This window comes from Papaver somniferum, unplaced genomic scaffold (genome assembly GCF_003573695.1).
Source record: "Papaver somniferum cultivar HN1 unplaced genomic scaffold, ASM357369v1 unplaced-scaffold_15, whole genome shotgun sequence".
In the NCBI taxonomy this organism is placed as follows: Eukaryota; Viridiplantae; Streptophyta; class Magnoliopsida; order Ranunculales; family Papaveraceae; genus Papaver; species Papaver somniferum.
The window spans coordinates 3,547,648-3,567,598 of NW_020624376.1; the positions used below are offsets into that span (position 1 = coordinate 3,547,648).

Consider the following 19,951-nt stretch of genomic DNA (forward strand, 5'->3'; position numbering starts at 1 on the left):
CTCTGCTCGAAGATAGATAATGGATAATGAGCCGCGATCTTCAAACCCTTTTTGCCAATTTCTCTCACAATCTTCCCTGTAAATCGATCCAGACATAATTCCAAGTGAATTTGAATTCAAGAATGCAAAAACACTACTTACAGGGAGGGATTCCACTGACGATTCCAAAAAATATAAACGATACAAAATATATGGGCAACTTTGTTACAAATATTCTCCTTTGGATTTGATATATGATGACACTATAAAAGAAAATTACCTTCTTATCCTTGTGATTACTCAACTCATTTTATTTAATGGTTCTCTTTTTGCAATGCGAATGTATTTCCATGCTATCTGGGGCATTGTGAACTCTTCCCCTATCATTTTTGTTATGCACCTTAGATTTACCAACTTGTAAATACTACTGTAGGCAAGTGTGTATGCCTTCTGGTACCTGTTTCGTAGATGAAAATTATTCAACAACACTATCCAGGGTGAACTTCATTCCACTACAATCACATTTTATTATATTAATTCATCAACTTCACTTTATTAAGTATGCTGGAACGTTTACATGCCAAAAAAGTAAGCACTTTTCCCCTGCGTCAACAAAAGAGTAAGCACTGTTTCCTAATCTTGATATAACTACGTTTCAGGTACGAAGTATTATTAAAGAACTCATCAGCCAACTTCTGCAGGCTCTTTTTAAATTCACATGATGTGTTTGCCTAGCTGGTAATTTTTCCCTTACAGAGATCAGTTACACAGTGAGCTGGAGCACTGCCGCCTATCATAACAGTAAATGTATAGAAACAACATGCTTTACCATCAAGGACGTGATGCAGACAATTGAAGGAATGACGTACCTTGTTTGATATTGCCGATCCTGGAAAAGCCCTTAGTATAAGTCTTATAGTTCTTCCCAGATACAGAAGCAGATATACTGAAGGTTGACGTAGTTTCTTTACGGAAATGACCACCTTAGTTCTATTGTACACCCATTCAACCATATCAGATTATTCAGCGAGATATAAAATCTTACCTTTGATGCCTCTTTTAATATACGTTCCGATGGTGATAAATCTGAAGAACGTCTGCAACACATGAGATGATTTCTTTTCAAAACGTTGTAATTCAAACGCCACTGTAATTGTCAGAAAAAGTAAGAATTTTGATTAGCTAATGTAGATTTCAGGAACATAATTTTTTCTCCACAAACCCGTGTACTTCTCATGGAAAACTAAATCAGAGAAAAAACAAAGGCCTTAACCAACCTAAGAATTCCACTTGTCTAAGCTTATATTGCTTCTATCTGCATTCCACTCGTTGCAATAATTACTCACACTCAGTAAACAACTATTTCAGATCAAAAGAATCTTACCAAGGCCGAAACAAACTTAAGAATCAAACTAACTTTCAACAAATGAATTGCAATTACTTCTATCTGCATTGCACTCGTCATAATTAAAAAATTAATATTGAACCCTGAAGACAACACACCATAAATCAATAATTTTAGGAATTCCAGTAAAAATTGAGGCAGGGTTGAAGAGAGAAGAGGAGGAAAAAATTGCAGGTCTAGGCTTCACTCTCTGCTCGTGGTTTTGGGAAAGAAGAGATTACCTCGAAAAGATACAGTATATACGGGCTTAGTAAACCTAAACAGAATCCACCGGTATCGACCATAGGATCGCATCTTTACGGTCACGAATGACCCTCCCTGCCGTTTCTTTTCCTGACCACAGGATCCCATCTAGACGGCCGCGAATGACCCCCACCCGACCATTCTTTCCAGGCCACAGGATCCTCGATCCTACGAACACGAATGACCCAAAAAAAGACCACATTTTCTTAATAAAGAGAAAATGTAATTAACTTTAGATGGATTAAACAATATAGACAATCATAGTTCGGAACATACATTGGTTTGTTTTTCATCCTTGCCAGCCTGCCATGATGTTGTCTTCTGCCTCTCTGAAGAACTGATACATAAATCTATTCATTAAGTGTACTGATCAATATAAACGTTAGAATTCAATGCTACATAATCAAAGACTAACCTCATGGTGTTTCAAATCAGTTTGAAGAGAAGAGCTAGGGATTGGCGATTATGGATTTGATCATCACGATTGAACCTAGGGTTTGCTTTCTTTTTCTTCTTATTATTTTTTATGGATTTTAAGAAATCCATGAGTAGCTAAACACTCCATATTGGTTAAGGATGTAGTTGGATATCATAAACATGCTACTAAATTAATATATTGGTTTTGTTATCTCAATCAAATTCTTATTGTCTTGTTCTACGATTTATTATCGCGTATGATTGTATGATTGTTTGTTTAGGAGCGCTACTAAATGACCATGAATGCATATCTATAGCTAGACTAGGGTTTTGAGATACGTAATTGTTGATGAACCTTGTCATAAGTAGCATATTGTGATTACCAATTGTATTCAAAACCTTTGTGTGATTGCAAGTAGAAGCTTGACCTGTGTTAAATAGTTTACTCGTAGTATTTCTATTGCATGGATTAGTCTAATTCATAGAACTTAAGGCACTTGGAGGATTAAACCTATTAGCACGTTGCATTAGGTTGTTCGTTGAGTAGTATTCACATATTCATCGTTATGTATGTAATGATATAAGGAATTTACCGGAGTATGCTCTCGATGGGGTACTTTAAGACTCTTGATAATGAACGATTGAGTGGCACCACCAGTTTTTAGTTGAAGTGCATGTATTATGATTGATGATGAACCCTTAACCAGTATTGTCAACTTATTGATTCTCTTTATTCATTCTTTGCTATTATTATTAGTTTAATTATTTTCGACCTAAATCAAAAATCCCCCAAGTTACTTAAGTTTTCAATTATGAATAACAACCCATATCTCCTTGTGGAACGAATTTGTTCATATTACTATACTATTATTTATAATTGTGAAGTGAAAGAACTTAAATTATTTTTGCGTCGGCTGACAACCGATCAATAACTTAAGAGTTTTGTCTCTTAGAGTTAAGTTAGGAAACCCTATACTTGTAGGAAAGTAATCCTTATTAAGGAATGTGTCCAGCCCTATTGATATGTATAAATAGCCATAGAGAGAACTAGAGAAAACACATCAGAACTAAGTGAGAGTTCTCTTCTTCTCGTCAAAGGATTTTTATATTCCAACCTATACGGTGATATATAAAATTGCTTATTCCTTCCCGAGGATTCAACCTCGTTAAATACTTGTTCTTCTTATGTGTGTGATTGTGCAAACCTAACACTTCCGCAAGCTTTGGCGCAACAGTAGGAACTATCATTCCTTCCTCTTAAGTCTTAAAGCATTGTCATCTCTTTTGCATTCTTTTTTCTCTTCTAAAGCAGTCGTTATTGCCTCTTGGGACTTGATTATTTCTGTTTTCATTTTCATTTTGGATAGAAATTTTCTCGACACTTCGAGTGGAAAGCAAACAACTGGATTATTTTTTTTGAATTTGTCTGGTTATATTATTCTATGCGTCTATTTCCAAACCAAACTACTACCCTGCAGTTGTTTCCTTGCTATAATATATTACTACTGAATAAAAAAAATTGGTCCCAACTTGACTTAATCTGTGTTAAATTTATCTCTATAACATTGTTAAGAATATCTTAACTTGTTCTCAGGCTATTCTGATACAGAGGTTTTTGTTGTACTAGGATTTTATTTTGATCCCCTAAGTTAGTAATTGTTAAAGTTGGTATTTTTCACAAAAGTTTCGATAACACCCTTGTATTTTATCTTAGAATTATAACTCTTTTTAATGTATTAATAGTAACTAATGTTTAAAAACTATTATCAATGCTGCACTACATATGGAAAAAATTCATACCTATTTCATTCCTTAGAGCAAGGGCTATCACTGCCAAAACTAATGAGAGACTTGCCTAATGAGTGTTTTTGTGACCATGGGAAGCTAAATTAAGGGACTAAGGGGCTGATGTTTATCTGCTTTGAGAGAAAAAAATCTCTCCTACCAGCTGAACATATGCCTCCCGTATTTTCTTTTAATAATAAAACCTAATTGTGGGTCACCCTTTCAAGAGTTTAAAATTACTAGAAATCCAAAAATAGGCTTGAGAGGCAGAGCTTCAGTCACTCAAGGTGTTTTTTTACCAAGTGGCTAAAAATCAGTTGCTTGGTGTCCACTTTCACCTACTCATTCAATCCAATGAGTGCATGAATGATTATTGATGAACGAGTTGGTGTTCTCACTCCGTAATAACACCTAATTTGAGCAAATCCAGTGAGACTCGTTCATATTGAATGCGAACCCTTACTCCATAGCCTTTGCTCTTAGAGCAAGCATTATGGTAACCATATTGTAGTTTTATCTCTAGAATGTAGAGAATAGCAATTACTATGGTGCTCGCTTTCTCCGCATTCTAGTGGATATATCCTAAATTTTAGCATACTACATATAGTTGAAGATTCACTATATATAGTTGAAGATTCACAGATCATTTTTATATAGCTTGCCAAACTATTCATAATCAAGCTATAAATGAGGTCGAGAGCCTAGTTAGCAATTCGGTGTACGGAAAACGTATGGAACGGCATATGTATTATTCGTTTTGACGGAAGATAAATTCGGTCCACCATTTATAATTCGGGGATAATTCGGAACCACATACGTACGTGTAAAATTCGTCTAGATATCTCAATACGGGTGAGAAAATTCGGCCCCTATATAATATTAAATTAGGAAGTATTCGTAATCTTAAAAGCCTAATTGTAGTATATATATGTATAATATTTTAAGAATAATATAGGGGGAAACATTGGAATTCTATGGTTAAATTTTTATATTGAGAATAGATAAACTCTTTATCAAAAATTAGCAAGTGGAACTATGGCTAGACCCACCGTACAGGTAGTTCAACGTCGCAGGTTCGATCCCTTTTCTACTCAGACATTTTCTGAGTATTAATTAATATAAAAATCACCCGAATTAAACGTATCGTATAGATATTACGAGGGTGATTAGGTATCATAAGCAACAATACTTATTTTATTTTTGATTTTCCCTATTTACCACCCATATTTTTCCTATTTTCCACCTACCTATAAAAACAAAAAGTAATATCACTATTTTAATGTGGGCAAACAACACCCACTATCATTATACTCCCTACTCATCAGCCACCGTCATATCCCTTTAGATCTCAACCCTAACCGAATTGTCGCCGCCCCACTATCGTTTTGTTTACTACCACCATCATCATATTCACACAGTTACCAGCATCATCTCCATGGGTATGAAAAACGTTCTTTATTAAAAAGTTAAATGACATTATGTAGTTGTATATTAATTAGTTGTTGTATATTAATTATTTAGTCGCCGCCCCACTATCGTTTTACATCGTTTACTCGATTGTAAACCATCAGTGGTTATATGGTGGATTTTTTGGGAACATGATGATAAGCGATCAATGTGATTGATTGTTCGTTTTATGCTGTAACGATCCAAAAGTAGGTTGGAAAAATTAAACTTAAAAGTCATTAGCCCATAATTTGATTCCATTTCGATCTGGCTTCCATTAACACCCACATATGGTGTTTTGGTTCTTGCATGGAGTGAGTTTTGTTTACCCGTATTAGATAATAGTCACATTATTTTGGTTTTTTCATTATGGATGGGAAATAGGGAAATCATGGGTGGTAAATAGGAAAAACCTTATTTTTTTTTGGGAAAGAAGAAAGTTAATTGTGAAAACTTGAAAGAAAAAGTATTAACTCATTGCAAAAAAAAGATCCTCCTAAAAAAATGACAACATGGATTGGTCCAATTTTGGGACAAAACGTGGCACAATCTCAACCAGGGCCGTCTTTGGCATAGGGCCAAAGGATCGACAGCCCTAGGCCCAAAATCCAGAGAGGCCCCCAAAAAAAAGTTCAGCACATATATGTGTCTGTGTGGGTGTTTTAAGCTTAATCTAGTACAGTAAACATATGTAAGAAAATAAGTGAGCAACTCGTCTCTGCCACCAGGAAATAAACACCAATTCGAGGTTTGGTTCTTTTAACTCAATGGTCGATCGTTCTCTCTCTGTTAACAATAAATTAGAAAAAGAGGGTTACATTTGCAACTCAATATGTTTCTATTATTAATGGACCTTTTTATCTGCCGATTGGTTACATGCCAATCTTAGGGATCCCAATGTCAAGGCATTGCATTGCCCACACGATAAGCATCGATGTCAGCTATAGTGTGACTGGTTGATTTGCTTAATCATCTCAAATTCAAGGTGTTCCAATTCATGGAAATGTATCCAACATGTCCCATATGTTTCATTACTTTGTTGTAACCGGTCGGAATTCAGAAAAAAATGTAGAAGAAACGCATTGTAAGCTTTTGTGGTTTATGGTTTGATTTCTTTTGCAGGACCTGTAAACTTCACCTATTAAAATAAAGTCTCAACTATCACACATTCTATCAAGAGATAAAAATTATAGCTCTAATTTTTATTTTATTTTTTGAAGCAGAAGAAAATTGTATTAATAAGAACAGATCAATTCAGTACATGAGTTCTATCCTCTAATATTTGAGCTTTAATCTCATCAGCCGAAGAATTTGTCCATGTAAAAAAAGAGCATTCTCTCTAGCTAATCTTGAGAGAATATCCGCTACTTTATTTCTTTTTTTTGGAATGTAATAACATTTCCAAGAGGTATAACTACGAAAAAACACTTGAATGTTTTTAATCATGTTGAGCAACTGCCAGTCTATTGCAGTGTTGTTATTAACCGCTTCCACAACTGTCTTCGCGTCGAGTTCAAAATGCGCTCTTTCTAACTTTGGACTTTGAGCCCAAGTTACAACTTCCTTTAATCCCGTACATTCTGCATGCTCAGCGCTTGTCCCGTACATTCTGCATGCTCAGCGCTTGTAGAATCCTTCATGTAGATGCACCTTGCAGTTTGCTGGACACCTGCAAAATTGCAGATTATTAGACCAATTCCACCAATTTTATTAGAATGTAAATAAGAGCCATCAACATTAAATAATAGTAACAATATCCAAAGGTGGGGGAATCCAATGTAAAAATTATAGCTCTATATTCTGCTTATTTTACAACCTTTTGTTAAGTTTTTATACCAAGTTTGTTCATAGATTCTTACTAAATTATTACTAATTCCAAATTTTGGAGTTGTTTATAGGGATTTATATTGTATATGTGCAGAATTTGTTAGTGGCAACAACTCCTCATTTTCCCTATGTATATATAAAACAAAGGCCTTTTTCTAGATGTTTGCCCCAAACCTCTAAAACGTTAGAGACCACACTGATTTTAACAGTGAAGAGGGGAATGATTTTAACATAAGGATTAGTAGCGGGATGAAGTGGTGTGAGTCAAAGGTCTGGATTAGATGTCCTAGATTTGAACCATAATGTTTATCCTAGCTTGGATTTTCCTTGCAAAACAATACTAGTATATTTTCGCATACATATCTTCCTAGAACAAAGTTCCAAAATTGCTGATTCCAAAATAACCATTAATTCTTCCGAGAAACAGCTGGTAAATGCTCAATTTATTATCTGCCGAATCCAAAATGACCATTATTTAATTATTTTTCTGAAATTTTCTAATCACCACTCCTCTGCATGTTGTTATTAAGTCAAACACTCAATATTAGTAAAATAAACACAATGATATTCAATATATACATTTGTTGTTTACAGATCTAAAAATTGATATCAAAATGAAATACTATCTTCTGTAAGTTAAATAGATCACAACTTCACAAGTATAATCCATCACTGAATTTGGATCTTAATCATCATCATCATCATGGTATCTAGGATCTCCCAAGTTTGGATGTTTCTCTTTGCAACACTTGCTGCTTTGTCTTCCCATGTAGGTAAGTAAGTATCAATAATTCATGGATGGCCTCGCTTTCTTCTTCTTCTTCTTCTTCTTCTTCTTCTTCTTCTTCTTCTTCTTCTTCTTCTTCTTCTTCTTCTTCTTCTTCTTCTTCTTCTTCTTCTTCTTCTTCTTCTTCTTCTTCTTCTTCTTCTTCTTCTTCTTCTTCTTCTTCTTCTTCTTCTTCTTCTTCTTCTTCTTCTTCTTCTTCTTCTTTTTATGTCTTATGTTTATCTGTGTTGTAATTTGCAGAGAGGGTATCATCAGCTAATTGGGTTTGTCCGGCTGGTGAACTTGAACGTGTTCTCCCGGAGGTATGCGCTACATGTCTGAGCTGCACAGATTGGTGCGCCAGTCAAGGGAGACCGCTGGTCACCAAGGAAGAGTGCGTAGACAAAGAAACGCAACCTAAAGTGATTTGGCATTATTGTGTTTGTTGTTGTGGAGGACCCCTAGCATCTCCACCGCCTCCTCCTCCATCTCCATCACCTCCACCGCCACCTCAGCCAAGAGATCCACGAGATTTATGCTTTCCCAATGAGGTTTCTTTGTCGAGTCCAACGATCAGTTGCGTCCCTAACAACTGTCCAGTGTGCAATTGTGGTCAAGGTGCAGTTCCAACAGAAATTAGCTGCGTGAATGATTACTGCAACTGTTGCTGCCCTCCGAGTACTCTTTCCTCGTCAACTACGACTCCTGGTTCATTATCAATCACCGCAGCACAGTGAATAATTATTTCTAATGAAACTACATCCCGGCATCAATCAGCTAGCTGCATCCGATGTAATGTGATATTGAGTGATCTTTATCCGTTTAATAAAAACTAAGCAACATTTATTTTGTTCTATTTGAATTGGGATGCCGGCCTATAAATCCTGAATCTGTACACTAATTTTAGATGAATGTGACCACAATTAGTGAAACTTGATATCATTCCATCCCACAAATTAAGTGCAACAATTTTGATCGGAAGTTGCAAGTCAAAACGTCACAGCTAGCTCCACCTCCCAAAAAGGTGAAATCCCAACTCCCAAATAGGAGGTCAGCAAATCGAGTCTTCGCTCGCGAATTTGAAGATCTCATGTCATGAAATACTTCTCTTATAGGAAAATACGACCAAATAGGCAAAATATGTCCTTAAAAATGACATACATACGATTGCCATGAAGTATTTCAAGTGAACCTACTATACGGTCGATATCATTAGCCAGCTGCAACCAGTGTGTTCATCACTGAACCTCTATCTATGTAATAGAAAACTACGCAGCATTTATTTTGTTCTACGTATAAATATTGGCTTGTCGGCCTATAAAAATTCTAACTCTATACACTGATTTTGAATGAACTGTGTTCACAACTAGTGAGACTCAGATATCACTCCCAGCCCAAAAATCTAAGTGCATCATGATTCATGCGAGAGATTCCCCTAGGGTCTTTGTTTACTATTGACACCAAATAGATGTGAATTGTTAGGCTCATTACGCTGAGGGTTTGAGAGAGATGCACATCGACTCATCTCGAATGACCCGACTACAAAAGGCAAATGAAGTGTTTCACCAAGTCTAACAAGGTTTTTTTCTTTTTTTTTTCCCCTCAAACTCAACTGACTCATTTAAATCTTACTCACCGTATCTGAGTCTGACTTATTATGTCCGACTCAATTTTTTTTAACAACTGGCTTATACAAAACTTTTGAATCCAATCAGATTCGAGCCCAGCAAGTCACATATGTTGTATCTGACTCAAACATCTCCAAGTCAATGTTTGAGAACCCGAAGTTAAACATCAGAAAAATAAAAACAAAAACAAATTGGACCAACAGGTTGCTTGTTTTTTTTTTTCTGATACAACGTACTCGTCTGGATCAGAGTCATTTAGATCTGACTCATCACGGTATCTAGCTCGTGACATCCGAATGAAAATTTATTAGTAGAGTTATAATTTTTCTTTTGAATCTAGTCAGATATGTGCCCAGTAATTCAAATACAAAATGATACCTGATTCAAATAACCCCGAGACAAATCTCACTCGCTCAGATCTGACATCTGGGTCGCTCAGATACCGAGTCATCACCCAAACAAACAAGGTGCAAGCCAGAATGCCGAGTCAGATCTAGACAAATAAGATATGTAATACGGAGGTTTGAACCTCCGACCTATATCCATTAGAACCGACTCAATTGTGTTCTTCAATCTTCTGTTTGTTTTCCCCCTAATTTAAGAAAAAACCCTAAAACTCAATCTTCAAAACGTCGTTAACATTATTATCACTTACAGATTCAAAGGTACTATCTTTCTCTTGATCTCGATTTGAATATCTTTCACTTATCTAATTAACCAAAGAATTCTACTACTTTATTAAGATTTGAATCCAATTTTAGAGTTTGATTTGATAGTAATTAAGCTGGAAGTGTTTAAATTTGAATAAAGTTTTTAAATTTGATAAACACCCAATCCCATTGCATCAAAACTGTCCATTTATAAACCTTGATTAGGTACATCTTAGTCTTAGCAATTGTATTAGATGGACATATCTACACGAAAAGAATCACTTTCGGTTTTGGTTTTGAGAGTTTGAATCACTCTTGAGGAGGCTGGGTTTACTACATTGTTAGTTTTAATTTGATCTATCAGTATCTATACGGAGAAAACATAATACTTGTTACTTAATAATCAGAACAGCATAATTTTATGTAAGTTTTAAGAAATTGTAGATACTATGAGGCAAAAACAAGATCATATTGTTTATTTGTTGATGGATTTTGATTTTGGGGTTTAAGATTTATGTTCTTGGTGATGTTTTTTTTTTAATTGTTAATCATGGCATACTGATTTTGTTATGTTTTTGAATTTCAAATTTCCATTACTCAGAACATCAAAATCTAATTTGTGGAGGATTTGTTTGGAGTTTGTGGTTTAACCATGTCAGAAGAGGAGAACTTTAGTTATCCTTCTATAGATCCATCAGTGTTTGATCTCATAGTTGTCGGGACAGGACTTCCTGAATCCATAATTGCAGCGGCCGCATCTGTTGCAGGAAAAACAGTCCTCCATGTCGACTCCAACTCATTCTACGGCAGCAGTTTCTCGTCTCTCTCTCTTGATGATGTCACCTCATTTCTCCATGCTCAGAAAATCGTACCTGAAAGCACTCTTTCGCATAGTCCGGTCGTCAATGGAAGCAGCAATGTAGATGGGGAGAAAGATTATGTGATCTTTGATCTGAAAACAAAGTCTATTTACTCAGACATTGAGATATCCTCCTTACCAGAAGAAGAAAGTGTTAAAGCTTGTTCAAGAAAGTTCAACTTGGATCTTTCAGGACCTAGAGTTATGTTCTGTGCTGATTCGGTAGTGAACCTGTTGCTGAAGTCAGGGGGGAAACATCATGTTGAGTTTAAGAGCATCGATTGTAGCTTTATTTATGGTGCAAATGGAGAGTTGTCTGCTGTTCCTGACTCAAGATCTGCGATTTTCAAAGACCGTAGTCTTGGGTTGACAGAGAAGAATCAGTTGATGAGGTTTTTCAAGCTTGTTCAAGCGCATATAGAAGGATCAACAGAGCATGCTGAAGGCAGTGATGAAAGTAGGAGGATAAAGAATGAGGATTTGGAGAGTCCATTCATCGAATTCTTGAATAAGCAGCGGTTGCCTACCAAGATAAAATCGTACGTATGGCGTTGCATTTATCTCTCTGTTGGGTTTTTCTTCCGTCAAATTTCAGTCGTCACTGAATTTCATTCAAATTGATGTGTTAATGTACATATTTAAATAGTTCCCTGGACATGATTTCCTACCTCAATTTTCTTTGATTTGGAAACTAAAAGTCATCATGAATTCCATTTCAGTATGATTCTATATGCGATAGCAATGGCGGATTATGATCAGGAGAAACCGGAGCTTTGTAAGAACCTCCTCAAGACTAAAGATGGAATAGAAAGTTTAGCTCTTTTCCACTCCTCGATTGGCAGGTCAGTTATACACTTTTCTGATTAGGTGCTCAATTTTTTTCCTGCGCGGAATACTTTTACCTGCTCATAATGTGTTACTTTAACATGATCATTGAGAAAAATATTTTTTCAGAAGCATTTAACTGGCCATGGCGATTTTACATTATCTAACTTCTTCTGTTTTCCATGAACATCGGACATTCATTATAGGTTTACTAATGCTCTTGGAGCAATGATTTATCCAATCTACGGCCAAGGCGAACTTCCACAAGCTTTTTGCCGTTGTGCAGCAGTTAAAGGTGCTATTTATGTAAGGTTTTCTGACCCCTTATCTTCCAAATAGTATGCTGTGCATAAAAGAGTTACTTCATTTAACTAAAACAATTGAACAATTTGGAGACAGTTGTAATACTAATATGGTCAAGCTTATGTCATTTACCATGTCCTCTTTGGTGTCATTGTTCATGAATTTCAACTAAAATCAAATATTCTTTGCACAGGTACTGCGTATGCCTGTAACGGCTTTGCTTTTGTCCAAGGTGAGACGAAGATTAGAGATTTGTTTTCTTTTCAGGCAAATAAATTTGAATTGTTATACTCTTTCAACATCGAGCGAAGGAGTATAAGCTTCTATAACTTCTATTCATGCTTCTTTTCTTTGTTTTTGTCTACTATTAATGGACATCGTCTAAGTGCATGTAAATGATCTCCCTTTAACCATGTAGGAAAATGGAGACTACAAAGGTGTTAGACTGGCATCAGGTCAGGAGATACTCAGTCAGCATCTGGTTATAAATCCTTCTGTTACTGGTCCATCATCACCACCTCGCGATCCAAATTTGCCGGAAGAATGCTCTGAAAGTGATGGCAAAGTCGAAGTCATAGAAAAGATTGCCAGGGGAATATGTATTATAAGGGGTTCCATAAAGTCTGATTTACCAAACCTGCTGGTGATATTCCCTCCTAGATGTAAGCTTTTCTCCCTCTGTATTTTTTGTTATCATGCTGAGATGAAGTTAAACATTTATGTATGTCTCTTTCCAGCTCTGTGTTCTGAACAGGTGTCTTCAATTAGAGTTCTCCAGTTAGGTAGCGGTTTATCTGTTTGCCCGTCAGGCATGTAAGTTTATCTATCCCTCTCCATTAGATTTTGATTGTCATTGTTACATAATAGGGAATTTTGCTATATTTAAACTTGAATTGGGCTGTGTTGCTACATAGGTCCGTCTTGTATCTTTCAACTTTATGCGTCGATGTCATCCAAGGAAAGAAGTCACTATATGCAGCGATGAATACTCTCGTTGTGCCTCCTTCTTCTGAAAACCCTAAAGATACATCTTCCATACAAAGTGAGAATGCAGGAGATGCGAAGCCCACTTTATTGTGGAACGCCATCTTCATTCAAGAGCTGGAAAAGGTAAATAATCTTGCCGCTAAGGTTCTGTTTTTCTGCACTGGATTCTGCAGTTTATTGTTTGATTGCTCAACTTAATGGAAACAAGATTCTAGTCTGATATCAAGTGTTGGCGTGTCAGAGGGAATTGGTTTCTTCTATCAGTAGGATAGTTCAGGATCTTACTATTTTCTCATCAAGTTACTTTACACTTACTAAGTGCCGCCTTTCTTGCTTATGTAATGCCATATAGTGTCCTCATGAGAACAATAGTTTACATACTTATAGTTCGTCTACAATGTCAATGATACCCATGTTCGTCGGATCCAGCAAGATGCTCCATGTGTGTGTTTATTTCATTACAGTTGCATATAGCTGTTTAAGCTGATGTTTTTCCATGGTGTTTACTCAGTATACGGATAATATGTGAGTTAGCAAATGCTCCATGTGTGTGTTTAACATATGATGTATTCTGGTGCCTTCCTAATTTGATATGTCAATTTCAATATTGCAGGCTACATCAGGAGGAGCCATCACCTCTTGCCTCACGCCAGATGGGAATTTGGATTACAGGAATATCTTAGAATCAAGTGAGAAGGTATGTTGTCCTTACTGTGTTTTTGTATCCTTACTTCAACTTACACATTGTAGAAGCTCGCTCCTTTGACATGAAGTATTTTGATTAAGCCTGGATCCAGTCCCTCGTAGCTTTTTGCCACATTTTTGTTCTTTAGGTGTATGTATTTGTGCAACCTTAAATAATGTGATTCGTTTATCATTCAACGTATATCAGCAATTAGAAATAGTAAAATAGCAAGTGATACACCTGTGCCAGATGCACATCAAATATACCCCCACTAGTTAAACTTTTTTATGCTTCATTGCTTGGTACTGTTTCCACATTGCCGTTTCACCTTTCGAAGTTCAGAAAATGTTTTCTACCTGGCATATAATGGATGTGGCTAACACTTAATTTTGGTGCATGTGATGACAGTTGTTTCACCAGATTTACTAGGAGGAATTCTTCCCTAAAACTTCAGCTTCTAAGGAAATTGATGATGATGATGAGACTTAGCCGATTTAGAGTCGAAGTATTTGTTCCTGACATCTACTACTCTATGGAAGATGGGCACCAAGGGCGGCCCTCGGTACAAACAACCAAAGCTTCACTTTAGGGTCCCCATATCTCGTCATTGGTATATACCTCATTAGTCCTAGATACACTCCATTTTACAGCCCCAGTTGTAAGGGTCTTATCGTGTGGAGCCATATGAATAATTTTTGTTATAGTGACCAGTTACAGACTCGTCGCACTTCTAACGATTCAAGGATTTATTAAGAAATTTGTAAAATAGGTATACAAATTTTAAAATGAGCTGATCTCAGAAAACCCTTGCTAAGACAATCTGGCTGATCTCATTCCCTTGGGGGAACATGGCAGCAAAATCTTTAACCAAAGGAAAACAAAACTGATACATAACAAATCTTTTATCAAAACAAACCATCTTTTATGAAGATGGGCCTGCAACATCTGCGATGAACATTGAACAAGATCAAAGCAAAAACAGAGTACGGTTCTAATTGGTTTATGTCAGATGTGCAACCATACCAGTGTCTGTTTTCTTCCCTTCCTCTCCGGACATCCACACATTGTCATCCAAACCAGTTGATATGTTCTTGTAAAACTGCGGTCAGAAGGTTGAAAGAAAATTGCAAATGACTAGATGTTTCTGCGTCGATGTTTGCGTAAAGTGTAATGACTATTATACCTTGTGAAGTTCAAGTGTGTCTCCACCAGCTTTAGGTAGCTCAACCATGATTAATGAAGTAGCCACCTCAAACACCTGAAGGAAACAAATATAACCATATTAGCAGCAGGTATGCATCTGAAACAAAACAGTAGCCATATTTGCTTTGGTTCTTAGAGCAAGAGGGAATGCAATTAAGTACCTCTGTTGGAATAGACAAAGGTCCTTTCTGGCCACTCTCACCTCCACAAAGCTTCATCTGAAACAACGTTACTAGAAAGCATTCCATCAGAAACAGAAAGCTAGCAATAAAGTAGAAAAGGTAGGAGGGTCACGATCCTCTGTACCTTGTTCTCATTCTTTTTCACATCAAATCCCAATGGAGCGGCAGCTTCTTTGACATTAGGAAGTATATGGTAGGCCGGGACTTCGGAGGTAAATCTAGTTTCTCTTTTAACAAGTCCCTAAAGAGAGCAGACGTTTAGACAGTACTACTAAGCAATGGATATTATAGCTACATGCAGAGAAGAGGTTAAAGAGAAATAACAAGCATTCACAACGAAGCATAGACTACTACTGTTCATCCAACTACAACCTATCTACCAAGTTCACTGAAGCATACCATCTGCTTATCAAATAGATTGCTGAGTTCGAGACACTGAGAATGAGAGTTGAGTTCCAAGGCATTCATGGTAACTGGTTTTTCATCCTTCTTTTCTACAACAACAATTTTGCTTTCCTGCGCCAAGAAAGACACCAGTAATTAACTAAAACTCTATTTCAGCCTTCTCTGACAGTCAATAACTATAAATAAAACAAAAAAAGTTACCTCAGACTCATTAAAAATAGCATCGACATCATCAAGATTAATCTCTTCTTGTTCAAAGACTGGTGGGTTATATCCTTTCTTAAACCATTCGTTCTGCAGTAACTCCGGGAAAGTAATTCTCTGTTGAAGAATGCCATTTTAAGTTTAGGACATAGATGACATCACAAATGCAGTGCTATGTGACTTTCACAAATGCAGTACTTCGGTTCAAAAACAACATAAAAGTAATTAAGTGAAGCGGGAATTACTGTTGAAGGATCGGGGTCAAGGATCCTTTTGATTAATTGCTTTGAGCCCGAAGAAAGTCATGGAGGAATCAAAAACTCTGCCTTAAGGATCTGCAGTCAGACAATTCCTCATAAAACCAGGGCTGAACGTTTGATGTGTTAAGTGTCTGCACTATATATGTCGAATAAAAAATGCTCACCTTATTGTATAAATCCATGAGGTTTGAGTCATCGCAAGGAAGATAGCCTGCCATGAGGACAAAAAGGATTACACCACATGACCAGAAATCTGCCTTAGCTCCATCGTAACCTTTCCCATTGAGAACCTAGAAAAGAAGTAGATGTTAGAATATGTTAATGTCTAGACTAATAGCGAAGTAGCTAGACAAGTGCATCTAGAGAACAAGTAATCTAGAATCGCCTAGAGTAAATATACTATGCTCGTTCTTCTCCGGAGAGTCCTACTAAAGTATGAGAGCCTCTTTCAAAATTTAATATCTCAACAATAGAATAATACAGCTCGAGTAACCTTAAGAATTCAAATTTCCTTTAAGCTATATATAAATACCTCTGGAGCAACATAATTTGGTGTCCCGCACATCGTGTGAAGTAATCCATCTTCCTGAAACGAAAAAAAACAGAAGTAGCTTATTTGCAAAGGTTACATTTTCCTGTCTATTCATGACGCTAAACTCTGAATGTAGGAAAGTGATCAAACAACTATTTAAGCAACAAAAAACTACAGTCGATAGCATCATAACATTCAAAGTATCGTGATTATCGAAATTGATAAGAGAGTAATTGTGTTGGAGACTCACTCGAAGTTGCTGAGGCAGAGCACTTAATCCAAAATCCGAGACTTTAAGATCCCCATTGGCATCCAACAGCAGATTCTCAAGCTATATAGTACACAAAATTAAAGCAGTTGTCCTACAGATTAAGTACGTAGTGAAGATTCAAAGTAATAATAAAAATAAAAGTAAGTGCAGTCTAGACTTCAAATCTCTATGAAAAACTCCTCTACCATGGCAGTAATCCACAGCATGTATTAGCTGCTGAAAGTATTTCCTCGCTACATCTTCCTTCAATCTACCTTTTTTAGCCTAAGTAATATAGCAGGAGTAGGAAGAACATTAAACAAACGCAAAGTATATACGCGAGCTAATATTTCTGTCGATCGAGTGATATAAATCCTCGAAATGATAAGAAATCGTAAAAATTGTAATGAGGAAAAGAAGAAGACCATGTCTTACTAATTTGTCAAAAAGTTCACCACCTGCGACAAATTCCAAAACGATGTATATCTTTGTCTTACTAGCCAGAACCTGCACAAAATCAGTCGAACATTACAAAACGCATCAACAAAGTTCACAAACTGTTGGAAATGTAATTTGTAATAGAGAAACTCAAAGTGAGTGTTAAAGATTGAGAGTTGAGCCTTGTAAACAAGAGTGAGTTTGTACGACCAAACTTTTGAGTGTAATAAAATTTAGTTTCACTTTCGGTTGAGTGTTGTGAACTCTTCAAATCTCTTTTAATACTTTTACCCCTTAACCTCAAACCTATCTCCGACAAAGTAATGATACTATATGCTCGTATATTTCCGGAAGGAGTATCGAGTTTAAGTTTCTACAGAAATTCCAGCACAAACAACTTGTAATAATAATATTACCTCGTATAAGCGAACCACATTGGGGTGTCTAACCAATTTCATGGTTGATATTTCGCGCTTAATCTGCGTGCATATATATAATTAACATCAAAATAAAACTTCGAATATCGATATCTGTATAGTGGTAAAGTACGGTATTACATAACCGCCACATTTTTTACCCATAAAATAGAAAACTTCCAATAATATGATTTGTGCGTATTATAATAAAAAAAATGGAAACAAATTAAGGTTTAATAAGATAAGATGAATTAAACGTAGAAAATACCTGACCAATCATGTCATGTTCAACAAGTTGTTGTTTATCAAGAATCTTAATAGCAGCATTTTCCCCAGTCTCAACATTTTTAGCAGACTTGACTTTTGCAAATGTTCCTTTTCCTACTGTTCTTCCTAATTCATAGTTCCCTATTCTTGTTCTACTACCACTACTCATTCTCCCCCACTTACTGTGATTCATTTCATATTACAGATCAAATCAAAATTGGCATTAAGCAAGATCTACAATTCAAGTGTGTTGCTTAAAAGAGTAAAATCATTGCTTCTAATTATTATTTCGCCCCTTAAACTAAGGATTTAGTACTTGTTTCTGTTTAAGATTTTTGAAGTGGATGCTTGTTTTTGATCAAATAAATTATGAGGAAAGAGCCGGGTGGATAGTTTCATATGTATCGAAGACGTTTGTATATTGATATTGGTTGGAGTCAGACGTTGGTATTCACCCACTGTTTCTTTTGATGAAACCGATGATGGCCGAATTAAATTAACTTCTCTCTCTTTTGAATTTGGATGACACCCTACTATTTATTTATTTTTTGTTTTTTTTTTTGGTTTTCATTTCAGGGATCCCAGAGAAATATTCAATGATGGTCTGGGCAGCCCTGTTATTATTGGGATACCTAATGGGCGAAGTGAGTCCCAATTCTTCTCTCACGGAAATATTGGGATCAATGGGATGGGTAACAAAGACGGTGAATTTCAGCCCTTCCCTCACCCGGGATTGGTCTCAAAAAAACCCTCTGCCAATAGAGTATTTCTACTTTTCATTTATTTATACGGAAAAGCAAAATTGAAATTAAATCTGAGTTTGACAAGGATTTTTACCGCGGGATTTTAATATTCTCTTCGTCCCCGATATAATGGCGGAGAAGTAAGTTTCTGTCAGATTAGGAATCTTTCTTTTTTGTTTTTATAAATTTTCTATTTTTACCTAATTTACTTTTATCTTATTCGGCTCTGGATCCTCTATACTGAGAAACCTCTGTGCCTCTGCACCCACCATCCATTGATCGACACGTTTGATGATCTAAAGTTTGTTAATGAAGAAGATTTTCGAAAAGGAAAAATACTTATTTTTAATTATCTAATTATCTCTCTCGCATCTAAAACTATAAGAATATTTTATCGCCGTTAATATTTCATCATAAGTTTTTGTTTGCTACTGATAAACGTAGTTGTTTCGTACGAATTAATTATGTATGTAATCAAGAAATTACTAAAATTTTTGATGAAAGAAGATGATTTATTAATGGACTAACATAGACGGGTGAATATTGTTCTTTTTTTTCTCTTAAAAATCGAAATTTTTTCTTAGTTTACAAACTTTAAACTTTAGAATTTAGATTACCCAAACACTAATTAGGATAGTTAAAATATTAAAACACGTGTCTATCAGTAGTTGGAGGGTAAAGGGGTGCGGGGTATTTCTCGGTATAGAGGATCCGACATATGGAAAATATGGAAAATATGGAAAATATCAATCATTTTAATAATTGTATTGGGATGCGGGGTATTTCTCGGTATAGAGGATCCGACATCATATCCCAATACAATTATTAAAATGATTGATATTTTCCATATTTTCCATATTTTCCATATTTTAATAATTCTCCTAATTCTAAGAGTTTCGTACTCACTAATCATAGAAAAATACTAATATTTTAATATAAATGTTAACCAAGTTTATTGATACCTGTAATACCTTGATATCCGACAGTGGTTGGCCGAATGGAATATAAGTAAAGGTTTGTTCTTTCCTAACACCGAGACCTGATGGGTTCACTTGACTGAGTTGTGGGGAAAAACTTCTCAGTTAAGCGTGCTCGGCCGGGAGTAGTCATAGGATGGGTGACCTCTCGGGAAGCTGCTGCTGGATATCCGCAGTAATGCCGTTAAAAATCCCACACTGCTGGATAACCGCAGTGGGTAGTGGGAACAATATCGGTGTAAGTTCGGATACAACCAGGGGTTGTTCGC

The 19,951-nt window shown here is 36.1% G+C and overlaps 2 protein-coding genes and 1 pseudogene across 2 annotated transcripts; 2 read left to right on the forward strand and 1 right to left on the reverse strand.

Moving 5' to 3' along the window:
• The first annotated feature begins 7,621 nt into the window (after window positions 1–7,621).
• LOC113335529 lies at window positions 7,622–8,810 on the forward strand. Its single transcript, XM_026581560.1, has 2 exons — window positions 7,622–7,875; window positions 8,130–8,810. The coding sequence occupies exons 1-2, from the start codon at window positions 7,806–7,808 to the stop codon at window positions 8,603–8,605; spliced, it is 546 nt and encodes a 181-aa protein (XP_026437345.1). The 5' UTR covers window positions 7,622–7,805; the 3' UTR covers window positions 8,606–8,810.
• A 1,202-nt stretch (window positions 8,811–10,012) lies between these two features.
• LOC113335825 (rab escort protein 1) lies at window positions 10,013–14,591 on the forward strand. Its single transcript, XM_026581863.1, has 10 exons — window positions 10,013–10,161; window positions 10,748–11,544; window positions 11,725–11,847; window positions 12,037–12,136; window positions 12,327–12,365; window positions 12,552–12,795; window positions 12,871–12,946; window positions 13,048–13,243; window positions 13,734–13,817; window positions 14,214–14,591. Exons 2-10 carry the CDS (start codon window positions 10,799–10,801, stop codon window positions 14,232–14,234), a joined length of 1,629 nt encoding a protein of 542 aa, XP_026437648.1. The 5' UTR covers window positions 10,013–10,161; window positions 10,748–10,798; the 3' UTR covers window positions 14,235–14,591.
• A 214-nt stretch (window positions 14,592–14,805) lies between these two features.
• LOC113335706 lies at window positions 14,806–18,280 on the reverse strand (annotated as a pseudogene).
• Between the last annotated feature and the right edge of the window lie 1,671 nt (window positions 18,281–19,951).